Source organism: Poecile atricapillus, chromosome Z, assembly GCF_030490865.1.
Source record: "Poecile atricapillus isolate bPoeAtr1 chromosome Z, bPoeAtr1.hap1, whole genome shotgun sequence".
Classification (NCBI taxonomy): domain Eukaryota; kingdom Metazoa; phylum Chordata; class Aves; order Passeriformes; family Paridae; genus Poecile; species Poecile atricapillus.
This window is the reverse complement of record NC_081289.1, coordinates 10,541,137-10,553,959: the sequence shown is the minus strand read 5'-3', so window position 1 is coordinate 10,553,959 and position 12,823 is coordinate 10,541,137. Positions and strand designations below refer to the sequence as shown.

The 12,823-nt window shown below is 37.3% G+C and overlaps 1 protein-coding gene across 7 annotated transcripts in view; it reads left to right on the top strand.

Annotated features, from left to right (window-relative positions):
• Nucleotides 1-12,823, top strand: part of LOC131592931 (platelet glycoprotein 4-like) — a 36,431-nt gene that overhangs the window by 19,589 nt on the left and 4,019 nt on the right. For all 7 annotated transcript variants that reach the window (XM_058864871.1, XM_058864868.1, XM_058864870.1 and 4 more), the window contains exons 3-11: nt 2,049-2,206; nt 4,185-4,329; nt 5,436-5,615; nt 5,750-5,841; nt 6,275-6,321; nt 8,414-8,483; nt 10,106-10,293; nt 11,116-11,234; nt 12,526-12,596. In XM_058864871.1, the coding sequence (XP_058720854.1) occupies nt 2,049-2,206; nt 4,185-4,329; nt 5,436-5,615; nt 5,750-5,841; nt 6,275-6,321; nt 8,414-8,483; nt 10,106-10,293; nt 11,116-11,234; nt 12,526-12,596 (1,070 nt within the window). The remainder of the gene's footprint in view (nt 1-2,048; nt 2,207-4,184; nt 4,330-5,435; nt 5,616-5,749; nt 5,842-6,274; nt 6,322-8,413; nt 8,484-10,105; nt 10,294-11,115; nt 11,235-12,525; nt 12,597-12,823) is intronic.

Below are 12,823 nucleotides of genomic sequence, written 5' to 3'. Positions count from 1 at the left end.
GAAACAGCTCCCTGAGCTGGTGCAAAGGACGAGGATGTCACATAGATCAGGAATTGTTCATTGTGGGAGCCAGTTTCCCCTTGGCTGCAGAACTGCCAGGTGAGATCAGCTGTACCCTTGAAGCATTCCCCAGGGAGGAGTGTCCACAGTGGCATTAGCTCACAGTGAATGGTGGGCTGCAAATCCACACTTTGTGACCTGGCAGAATGCAGTGGCAGAGTTGGCACTTCATCTGCACTGCTCCAACCCCTGGCAAAGGGTTATAAGGAGAAGGGGAATGGATGTAGTGGAACAATTTCAAAATGTAAGTAACATCACTTTAACAGATATTATTGTCACAAGGTTGAAACTTCTCTATTCTCTGTTCCTGACTATTGTCTTCTAGAGAGATTAGTGTGTCTTATTGACAATATATCTGTTAGAAATGTAACCATTCTCCCACTCCAGTTACACAGTGGGAGGTCAAATCCTGGCATCTGTCCTGGTCTCAGGACCCTGCTGAGTACTGATCACAGGCAGAGTCTGGGCAGACTGAGTTGCACTTTTTATACCATCTTGTTTCTCCCAGATTATTTGAACAATTCTCTGTGAAAATGAGGAAGGCAATCTCTGAACCATGTAAATTTGTCCCTCTTCATCCAGGTGGTGGGCTGCCCCATGCTGGGCCACAGCTGGGATAATCTTTGACCTTGCAAGGTTTGAGTGCAAGACACACTTGCTGCAGCAAGGTTTCCTTCCCCTCTCACACGAATGCACACAAATTATAGCAGACATTCAGGCAGCAAGCCTGCTGCTTTACACCATCAGCAAGTGTTTGCACCTCCACCAGACAAACAGGCTTTTCACTGACAGAACCCTGACTGTGCTACAACTTTCCAAAATGAGATATTTGTTTCTAACTGCAGGAGCTAGTGACTGGCAGTATCTATTTTGTTTACCTGTTGATTGCTAAGCAAACTTTAGAGGCACAAACTTAAACTAGAAAAAAAAAAAAAAAACACACCAAAACTAGAAACTTTCTATTTAAAATGTCTTTCCTTGCTCTCTGGAGAAATCAGAGCCTTTTAATTTCTGGACTTTATGAGCTGTGAAAATTAGCTAATTCATCTTCAATCACTCTAATAAAGAAAAGCATCTTTTATGTTAGAGACACGCAGCCTAGATTTTTCTTCTTGCTGAGAAACACTTTTATGAATTTTTACTGCCATGGGGAAAAATTACATTATCCCAGGGCTTTGGGAAAAACCTATTGAAGAGGCCTGATACAGACCAGGCAAATCAGGCATTCCCCTGACTATACATGGTAACATACTTTAAAACTCTCCTTCTCACTCTACAGTCCTGAGACCTGAACTGCCATTTTTCATATGGCTGAGTGGCACAGACTTAAAGCTGTTGATTCCTCTACAGGGGTTCCTGATATAGTTTTTTCCCTTCTTCCTTAAATCTGGGAAAATTTCCTAATAAAATGTTATCATAATTAGAGAGATTTCTTAGAAAGTCTCAGCTTTGGTGACAAGAAATTTTTGTCAAAGAAACAATCCTTCAAGAGTACTATGTGATTTCTCTGGGTGCAAAATTATTATTAAATTATTATTTAGAGCCTGAAAAATGCTCAGGCACAACTCTCATTTCCTCCCTTGGGCTATTTGCAATGTATGAAAAGTACTTTATGGATTCTGTGACCTGCTGGGTATCATTCAGTCATCAAAGATTTTCCCTTTATAAATAATCACTGGTTTTGGAAGTGTTTGAGAACTAAGGGAATGCCCCACCACAGCAATAGCAAAGCTTTGCTACCAGCTACATCAGCAGTTAAATCAGCTTTGTGGTCTTTTGTTTTAGGGGGATTCACTTTTGCTCTCACTGAGCAGGAATGTCAAGCTGCCTCCAGATGTCGGCCAACTGGGCTGTACATCTCATACTGATGCTAAAGTGGAGTATTTTTCTGTTTGCTTTGAAATCTTCAACAAGCATCTAAAAAGTAAATGCAACTTCTCACTTGTTTCTTTTGTGGATAATTTTAACTTTGATTTTTGTACTTTCAGGAAGCTGTCATTGTCAATGGTTCCGCTGCTTATCAAAATTGGCTTGTGCCAGGAAGCTCAGTTTACAGGGAATTTTGGATTTTCCATGTGTTAAATCCTTCAGAGGTTATCAATGGGTCTAAACCAAAATTTGAACAAAGAGGACCTTACACATACAGGTAAAAAAAGACACTTTAATATGTGACATTATATCTGCTGAAATAAAATTTATTTTTGAAATTCCATCATCATACTTTAGTTAGACATGACAAAAAATGCCTAAATTGCAGCTACACACAGCAATCCTAAATATTTTCTGGATTGTGTCTAACATAATGAAAACACAAATAGAAATAGGTAATTTGATGTGAAGCTGCTTGTACTTGTGAAAAACAATAATTCATTTGCCACAGTATCACAGAGACAGTTGCATTCCTTCCTGTTCAGTTTTCATCAGCTTTATAATGGGAGAAAATGTGCCAGATGCCCTAAAACCAAGAGATTATCTTATCATCCATGCATCACTAATACTTATTTTAACAACAAGGTTTGCTTTTGTTTTTTCTCCTTTATGAGATTTTTAATCAATAGCTTTTCTTTTTTCAAATTTTGCTTGGAAAAGCATTCCTTTTTCTGAGTGTACTAGCTAGGATGTAGATGCAGCAGTCCTCCCACATTCAGGGGAGGTTTTATTATCTGTTTAATGTTAAATGTGATGTTGACATAGGACTAGTTGATGCTTCTTGAGCATCAACTTATTTAGCCAAATATTTGTTATCACTGGCACCCTTGTTAGGAAATTTCTTTCCTATGATGATAGGATATTTCTTTCTCAATAACTTTAGGGATGTATATTATATTCACAAGATAGTTTCCCATTTCAGCATCTTCAGCCAAAATGCCTTGATGCCTAAAAGCTTATTTATTTCTCAATGGAAAGAGAGAACGTTTGTTTCATAGAGTACCTGGGAAGACAAAGGAAAGACTTACACAGGAATTGGGAAAAAAACAGTTAAGAAATAATGCAGAACGTGAATTCCCACCAAACAGAAAAAATTTACTGTGGTGCTGCTGATGATGCTTTTTTTTCCCTTAGGGACAAATCTCAGCCAGCAGCCTAAATAAGACTAAGTAAGAAATGATGACTATGAAATGAAGGTTCTTCTCTCTGCTGCACTCCTAGGATATTTGGTCTACCCGAGTAACTGTGACATTGAGTCTCTCTCTCTCTCAATACCCTTTAAATATTTAATAAGTTACTATAGTGTAGAACAACTCAAAAGCACATAAATTAGGAAGAAAAATCACCCAACTTTCAGATAGGCGCTCTACTCATCAGGACAATAGTTAAAATTACATGTATACAAAACAATTCTGAGAAGCCAAGATCCAGCTGCTCTTCAGATAAAACCCACCTTCACTGGCTACATCTATACCATGGGAAAATGCTCTCTGTTCCTTTTGTACCCCCAACACTCATGCTGGAAAATCTGATCCTGGAGTGTCCTGAAGATCCCTTCTGGGCTGGAGCTGTGAGAAGCTTTCTGGACCTGCAGCATGGACTGTAATTTGATCCCTGCTGGCTGCTGTCCCCACAGAGGGGTCAGAAAGAGGGTGGGACTGGAAGAGTGGAGTGAAAACTAGAACTGCAGCTGAAATTTGTACCTTAGAGATCTCCTGGCAGGGCATGACTGGCAGAACCTTAGTGGGACTGAAAGATTTCTTATAAATATCTGCATGCATATTAAATATTATCAAAGTAACATTATGGGATTAACCTGTTTTGTTGCAACACGTCTACCAGACTAAAATTCTGAGGTTTTATGTCTGTGTCACCCCATGACAACCATGAGATAGCTTATGAAATGTGAAAAATCATAATTCATTAAAAAATATACAAAAACATATAAGATCCATTAATGACATAAAAATTTAAAAAAATTAATTATTTCCAAAAGAACAATATTTGTAGAAAATTTAATTTTTACATATAATCACATGAAAAGTTGATAAACCTTTTAGTGGTTATACAATGTTCAACATTCATTTTACTGAAATGTTCATCAAATTCTAAAAAACCTTCAGTCAGGCATGGTTATGTGTTTTCTTAAAAATCGAAGATTAAAAATGTTCTCTGTTTGTGTTTTGTATTTTCAGGGTGCGATATTTACCCAAAGAAAATGTCATGGAAGGTCAGAATGGCACAATATCCTACATGTTGCCTAATATTGCTGATTTTGTACCTGATATGTCTGTTGGGACAGAAAATGACAACGTAACCGTCCTCAATCTTGCTGTTGCAGTAAGTACAGAAACAAATCTATAGTGTCCAGATACAAATGTTGAGCTACTGGAGGAAACAGGGAGGAAGGTCACAGAATCATAGCATGGTTTGGGTAGGAAGGGACCTTAAACATCATCCAGTTCCAACCCCCCTGTCATGGGCAGGGATATCTTTCACTACAGTGTGTTCAGAGCTCAAAAAACATCTTCCTAGTTAATTTTAGCACAGGAATAAATCAAGAGTTTGTGGATGGGTTCCCTTTGTGTGTGAGGCACTGCATAAGGAGTACAGGGTGAATTTTCCATGTTCTTTCCATAATACCCTCAGGTCTGCTTGGCAGGGGAGGCTGCTTTGGTTCCCACATGGAACCAAGTTCCTACGTGGCCTCGCCACCACAGAGCCCCATGGTTCAATCCTGGAACTCTTCTGTCCTACTGAGCATTAGTTATTCAAAGAAAAGCACAGGGATCTTTACACAGAGTAGTGCTAGAGCCTTTTAAGGCTCAGTCACAGGCTGAGAAAGTTTGTCTTTGACTAATATTTAGAGTTTTCATACATATATTCAGCCCTGGTTGTGTTGCACCAAATTTCTGCATGAGTGCTCAGGATTGCTGTGAGGTGTCTGCAAGGGGCAGAGGATGAGGATGGGTGGTGCTAATGCACAACAGAACCATACCAGCAGTCACAGGGTCTCAGAAGAGCCCATGCTGGAAGGCATGATCTTCAGAAGATCATCTGATCCAAGCTTTTGTGAAATCATTACTTGGAGCTCTTCAGAAGCCCATCTGGCCATGGTCCTGGGCAACTGCCTCTCAGTGGTTGTGCTTGAGCAGGGGTTGGACCAGATGGTCTCCAGGGATCCCTGTGAACTTCAGCCGTTCTGTCATTTTGTGATTAGGGCTGATCTAGTGAACTCATGTAATCAGTCAAGAAAAACTGTCTGCAGCTTATGGCCAGTAGTTGTTTTGTTAAGAGGTGTCAGCTTTATGTAAAAACTTAACTTCAAGGGAGTTGCAAATCTGGGAACTGGATTTGGCAGACATTTCTTAGAGTCAGTCTCTTTGCTTTTAATCCAAAGCACATGGAGAATTTTATACTGAACACTGATTTTATTGCTTTTGTAGGCTGTACCTGCCTTGTACCCAGGTGGTTTTATGCAATCAATAATAAACACTTGGATTCCTCCCAACACAACCATACTGCAGAACAGAACCATCAAAGAAATACTGTGGGGATACGAAGACCCTTTCTTAAAAAGTATCCCCTTCCCTGGAGTGAAAGCAACTGTGGGAGTCTTCTACCCAGTAAGTGAAATCAATGAGGAGAAAATGACTTCTGTTACCATTCTGTGAATAAAACCTCCTGCTCTGAGGAAGAAAATGCTATAATTTTGTTCAATATTTCTAACTGTTATTCCTTCTTGTTGCATCTGTTGCAGTATAATGGGACAAGTGATGGACCTTACAATGTGTATACTGGGACAGAAGATATTACAAAAACAGCAATAATTGAAAGCTATAAAAATAAAAGGTATCATAATATTGTAAAGTAATATATATATATATATATATATATGTATTTTCAAGGTATGGCTTTTAAAACTTGTTTCATTAGGAGCTATAGGTAAATGGAAGAAACTTCAATGATTCAAAGGAAACAGGATGAAGCCAAAACCATCACTTTCTTTCAGCTATCAATAATTCTGTAAGGAGCTTGGACTTAAGACTGTTGTTGATTCTTTGATAAAAGTATTTACTTCTGTTTTGCATTCTTAAGTAGATAGACTCCTTTTATCCCCTTCTAATGGATCCTATAATTTATCTGAATAAATTGACATCTCTGTCCTTAGCATTTCCTAAGGGTCAGACTTATCCTGGAACAATTATATTTGGTAATACAGGTAATTAAAGTGTTTACATGGCAGAATTTACTACATGCAGCATGACTTTTTTTTATGTTATAGGACTCTTTCATACTGGGAAGGTCACTGTGATATGGTTAATGGCACAGGTGAGCCTATTAAAGCTTTTTAAAACTTCAACACTTTTCTTCATATTTCAAGGGAATAATGAGTTACAATATTTAAATTAACTCCCCTGGGCTTTGCCAGTTCTGTATTCTGTGTATTAAGTATCTATATATATACAGATATACTACTAACATTATAGATGCATATGTGTGTATCTATTAAAATATATGAATTATTTATTACTGTACATCATTTTATATACACATGCACACAGCCTCTATATCTAGAGTAAATGTGGAAGAGAAACAAAATTATCCAGTTCTCTTGTTTCTATTAATTATTTTCATAGTACAATAAAATTAATATTTTTTTTTCTTTACTATAGCTGTTGAAAATTACCTTGGCATTTTAATAATGTACATTCATTTACACTTTTGAAAATTTAATTAAATGTACCAGAATGAACATCCTGATATATGAATAGAAATTGAGGCAACAAAAGAGGAGGCTGTCAGGTGAATGACTTGTAGATCACTGGAAAATGAAAAGGGATGAAGAAGCAAAGTAGTTTAGACTTGGATGAATAGACTGTAGACAAATACTTTTGAATTTTCTTTTAGACTGCATATGCACACAGCTGAGTTAAGAGACATTTGTTCAAGGTGATATTTTTCTTTTTGAATAGTGAAAGCACTGCTGTGAGGACACCACAATCTGTGGAGCTGAGGCTGGCAGGTGTCTTGATGGAGGCTTTTGCAGAATGTTCCAGACCTTCAGTAAATGAAGGCTTTTGTTTTGTGTTGTGTTGTTTTGTTTGGGGTTTTTTCCTCCATTTTCCATTCTGCTTTACCTGGCATAGATAATTTTCCTGATAACCCAGATCGTGCAACAAGATTTTTTTGAAGTATTTAAATTTCATCACAAGAATCTGTTTTTCCAAAAGTCTGTGAGCCACAAAGGATTAGGTCCTTTTTAAATCATGTAATTAATTTTATAAGAAACAATATTTTCTTACATTCTAGGACTTCCCTCCTTTCTTATGTGGCCTCAATTTTGTTTATTTTTCTTCTGTAACTGATGGAATAAACATACGCTGCTAATTAAGTGCTCCAGTACAGGGAAAATGAGCTTTTACTTGTCACCAAAGATTGCTGCACAGTTTACAAGGTCATTCAGTGCAAAATTGCTACATTTGGAGATGCAACAGGTTTAAAAATTCTTGTAAGTGTAAAGTAATACCTTGTAAGCTTTCAAAAGAAAGCTCAACATGTGTAGCATAAGAAAATACATAGATAAAAATATAAAACAATATACTTGTATGGGTCTTGACATGAATCCATGTTTGCCAATCTTACAAAATGCCAAGATTTAGAAACAGAGAGTGTGTTTAAGATGATCTCAAATCTTTGAAAAAAAGTGCTTCTGTCAGCAATGGGCAAGTGGCAGTGTGTAATTTATCCTTCGTGCTCTTGCCAGCTGGATTCAAAGATATCACAGATGTTTGCAATTGTTGGGTTATGGCTGCTGCCTAAGAAACTAAACAGAAATTGTTGCAAAAAACTAACAAATGTAGTGGTTAAAGGTTTGTTACAACACCTTAATTGGGAAAATGGCAGAGGCTCCTCTTACATAACTCTGGGTGCTTGCAATGCAGAAGGGCAAATCTGAGTGTCTGCACCCTGTTAGTGCAAGTGGAGAGAAGCTGTGTTTCTTGTAAGCCCTGAGTGTCATAACTGCAGATGACTCAAGCATCTCTAGGAGGGTTTAGGTCTATAGACTGCATAAACCTTGCAACAGGTTTTGGCTTCATATTAAGGAGAATTTTTTTTTCTTTTTTTTCTTTTTTTTTTTTTTTTTGCTATCCTCTGTTTTAAATGGGCTGATCATATAGCTTCACATCTGGGGACAAAAAAAAAAACGAAACTGCTGTATCTTGGCTCACTTTCAAAAACAATTACATCTTATCTGTGAAGTGCCTGTCAATGTGCAATAACTTACATAAACATTTTCCCCACAAATTACTCATAGTTTACTTTTGTCACAGCTTTACAGGAAAGTAACAACTGAGCTAGAACTTAAATCATGTCTTCTAAGTAGAATTGCCTTCAAGCTGTTTTTTTATTTTATTCACAGATGGAGCATCCTTCCCACCATTTGTTAAGAAGAATCAGGTACTTCGCTTCTTCTCCTCTGATATTTGCAGGTAGGCTGCTCCCTTCCTGGAGTGTGTTCACACCCACGTGTGCCACTGAATGTTTTTGTTTTCAGGGGAAGGCTGTGGTGGCTGTGCTTGGGCTCAGGACAGCCAGGCAGTGCAGCACAAACTTTTCATCTAAAACACAAGTAACGTTGTGAGTTGTGCTCGTGGCTCAGAGCCTGATTCTACCGCTTTTATGTCAAGTAGCAAGCTAATAAAATGTATTTTATTTCAGATAGTTAAAGATGTATATTCAGAAAAATGAGACATTGTTAGAGATCTGTAAAGGGCACTGAGGGCCACAGGGTTCACAGTCTTGAACCTCTTCTAAGATCAGGACCCAGCCTTGTTTCGTCTGAGAAAGCAACAGGTACAGCAGGGTCTATTTAGGTCCATCTTTGGCATGTCTGGAAAATCTCATCTATGCAGAACAGTATTTACTATCATTCAATAGGTACTCAAAATTGTTTTCTCATGGGATATTTTTACATATTTTATGTATTTACAAGCAAACAATCCTGCTTAATACATGTCATGCTGATGACTTTTAAGCCTGCTGCTTCTCTTGGGCCATCCAGTGTCCCCAGGTTCTCCAGTGGGATCACTGAAAGAAATGTCAAAGATTTAAAGTGCATCACAGTGTATTTACTTTGGGAGGTTCAAACCCTTTATTTATTTTGCTGCCTGGAAACAGATACTTCCTTTTTATTCGGCATAAAGTGGGACTTTGCTTTGCAGAGTGCTTGTTTTCAAAGATCAGTGTTTTTATATGAAGTTAAGGGTTTGTTTTTTTTTGTGAACCAATTTTATCCACAAACTGGAAAACATTTCCCAATTCATAGAAAAGCGAAATCTATGCAGGGGAGAAATGATAAAATTCTTTGGATTTATTGCACACAATAGATCCCTCTGGCCATTAAATTCTCACCATCCATGAACAGCAAAAGACAATAACAATTGCCCAAAGGTCCTGCAGAGGCAGGGTCAGGAAAAATTTTTCTGTCCATATTGCAAAACTCATCTTTTGTTTGGCTTCAATACAAAGTGTTGGTGTCCTGGTTACAGTACAGTGTAGCAACCATATCTCTGTGTCAGCTGATATTGAATTAGCAAGAAGAAGCTTAAGTAGTATTCTGTTTCATATTCAATGGAATAAGGTTATATGCAGGATATTGTCTGCATCATAAAGCTTAGATTATTATGAGGTCAGCAAAAAACCATATCAGAGATGCTTTATATGGATAAGCGTCTCTACTGTAGTCCTGAAACTTTCAAAAACCTTATAATGACTGTTGATGTAGCTGTGTGTAGGGAAAAGAGATCTCAGTTAGTTTGTTTATTCTGTCTATATCGTTTATTATTAATATTTGATTTTTTTTCTGGTGTTTCTTGTACTGGCATGCTCGCCTCTGAGCTTGTAAATCTTTTTGTGAAGGTGTGGAATATTCTCCACTACAGAGAAACACCTCTACAATTCACTGAACAGTGTGGCAGGAGCCTGGGCGTTGTGTCCCTGAGGGGGTTGTTTCTTTTGACAGAGGCATTTGGGAGATCTTTCAGAAGCATTGCCACAAATTTAGACTTTTAATCCAAATGGCTGAAATACATTTCTCCTCTTTTGTGCTCAGATCAATCTATGGAGTTTTCTCCGAGAAGCAGGTTGTGAAGGGAATCACACTGTATCGTTTCATAGTTCCTCGTGAAGCATTTGCATCACCAACTGAAGTTGGAGACAATTATTGCTTCTGCACGGATCGAGAAATATCAGAGAACTGCACATTAGCTGGAGTCCTGGACATCAGTGCCTGCAAAGCAAGTATGGTGGTGACACAGTATTGCCACACAAGATGTTTAACTGGGGACAAGGCACTTGTCCTGGAGATGAAATCTGACTCTGATACTCAGGATGTTTGTCTGTGAATTCTTCCAAAGGTTGCTCGTGAGACCCCTCACATTTCTGCAGCCTCATTGCCCAGAATGAGGACTATGGTATTTCTGTATTTTGCATAGTACTATGCAAGGTCGGGATACCATAGATTATGTACTGAAACTGCAGGAATGTGTGTGGAGAAGGGACAGGAGGGGCACTGTGTAAAACCAGAGACAGTTCTGCACCTTGTGTCTGTGGCAATTCACACACATGGTGGGGGTGGGAATGTACACAGTTGTATGAATGTACACAGACAATATTGGCTTAGTGTGGTGTTGGTAAAATAAATATATACTGAGTCTGCATTTGGTGCAGAGTGAGCTGCAAGAGGTCCCTTCAGGCTAAAACAAGATCATGAAGGTGGGGGAGACAGTGACAGCCATGTCCTCACCACAGCATGAAACTGGGAGCTCTGCCAGCTCCACAGTGTAGACACAGGATAAGCAGGATTTGTAACTGCAGTTTATCTCACTATGCAAATTCTCCTCAGGACAAAAAATAAATCACAAAATGCTCAAATTTTGTATTTTTCTTTTGGTTTGGGTTGGGGTTTTTTGGTTTTTTTTTGGGGGGTGGTGGGATTAGACTATTAACATTTTTATCTGGATTTTACATCTATACAGCAAAACTATGTTTAGAAAATAACCAGCGAAGATGAGTGCCAAAGACTTCATGATTCAAGAGAGTTTGTTGTTTTTTTTTCAATAGAAAGACCGGTATATATCTCTCTTCCTCATTTTCTTCATGCAAGCAAATCTATATTGGATAATGTGGAAGGCCTGAGCCCAAATGAAAAGGAGCATGAGACATATCTAGACATAGAGCCTGTAAGTCCAAGTGTTTAATGCTTGTACCGTGGAAAACTTTCAATGTTTAAATTTAATAGTAGTAGAACTTGGCCTTTTTACCAGAGGGATAAGCAGAAGGTGCAATATTTTCATGCTTGCTTTTCTAAGGTCCTCTTTCAAAGTGGTATGGTTTCAGCAGGGGAAATTTAGAACAGGGCTTTATCTCATTCTGACCTTCAAAGTTTGGACAATCTGTTTTGATTTTTACTTTATGGGGAACATAATAGATTCTGCAAACTGTGAAGTATGTTGTAGCTTTTTTATGATCTTCAGGTACTTTGAGAAAATTTCTGTGTGAATTTGTGAAAATTTCTGAATGAAATTTCTGTTTCCTCTACATTTAATTTTTGATTTTTTTCTTTTTTTTATAACTAGCCATTTTTTGATAACTACTATCTCAATTGAAACTAAATAAACATAGATGAGTTTCTTTCCAGTTGATAGAACTCTGAACAGTATGATTTAAATGGACCTAATTTAAGTCCTTGTGACATGAATTGTCCAGCAGATCTACCAAACAGAATGAATTTGACTTCTTACAAATTTACCTTTATTTCTGTTTCAGTGATTCAGATCTATAGGTGTACTTACCAAAGTTTTGTGAATTGTATGATGAATTCAAAGGTTCCAAAATTCTATTTTGCTCTTACTTTGAATGAAAAGGTAAAATCGATGATTTCTCACTAAAATTAGGCAGTTAAGCTATATAACTTCAATGAGGAGACATGAAGTTAAATCTTTGTTTCACCTTATTTGGAATAGAGATATCAACCATATTTTCCTAAATGTTACACAAAAATTTCAAGAATCACAGCCTTTTTCTGTGAAAGATAGAGAGCAGAAGAGAGATATGAAGAACAGATTTGACCTTTGTATACATCTGTTTGTCCTGATAGGAAAGGGTTTTTTTCTGCCTTATGCAAGGTAAATATCCTTCATTTTTAAAAAGAAAATGTATCTGATTTTTTTGCTGGAAAAAAAACCCTGAAGCATATTTTTATATGAAATATGGCATGACTGATTTAGTAGTTGTTAACGTTGTCTTCAGGTTTAAATGTAAATTACAAAAGTAACTATGGTAAAGCCATAAAATTAGAACTTCTGTGAGAAATGAGAAACCCTTAGAAACATTACCATTTCATAAAAATTAATCCCTCAAAACTTAAGGAGAAAATAATCCCAAAATGCTTTTTGACACAGTCCATATTGTAGGCTTTGACATCTAAGAAATTTAAATCAATGTTTTGTTGGATTTTTTCACTGGTTTTAGGTGACTGGTTTTACACTACGATTTGCAAAAAGGCTGCAAGTAAACCTCCTTGTGAGGCCTTCAAAAATTAAGTAAGTGCTACATCTTTATTTTATTTTTAAAGAATATTTAAGTGGTCTATGAGAGTATGAGTAGAAATGTCTTGGAGAAGAAAGAATAAGAATATTTCTCCAAAGCTTGTTCAAAGTAAATCTTCCTGAGCAGGGCACTGCCCAAGTATTTTAACACACATTTGATTTCCCTACAGAGGTTTACAAGACAAAATGTTCTCAAAAATAACATTCTGATAAAACCCAAA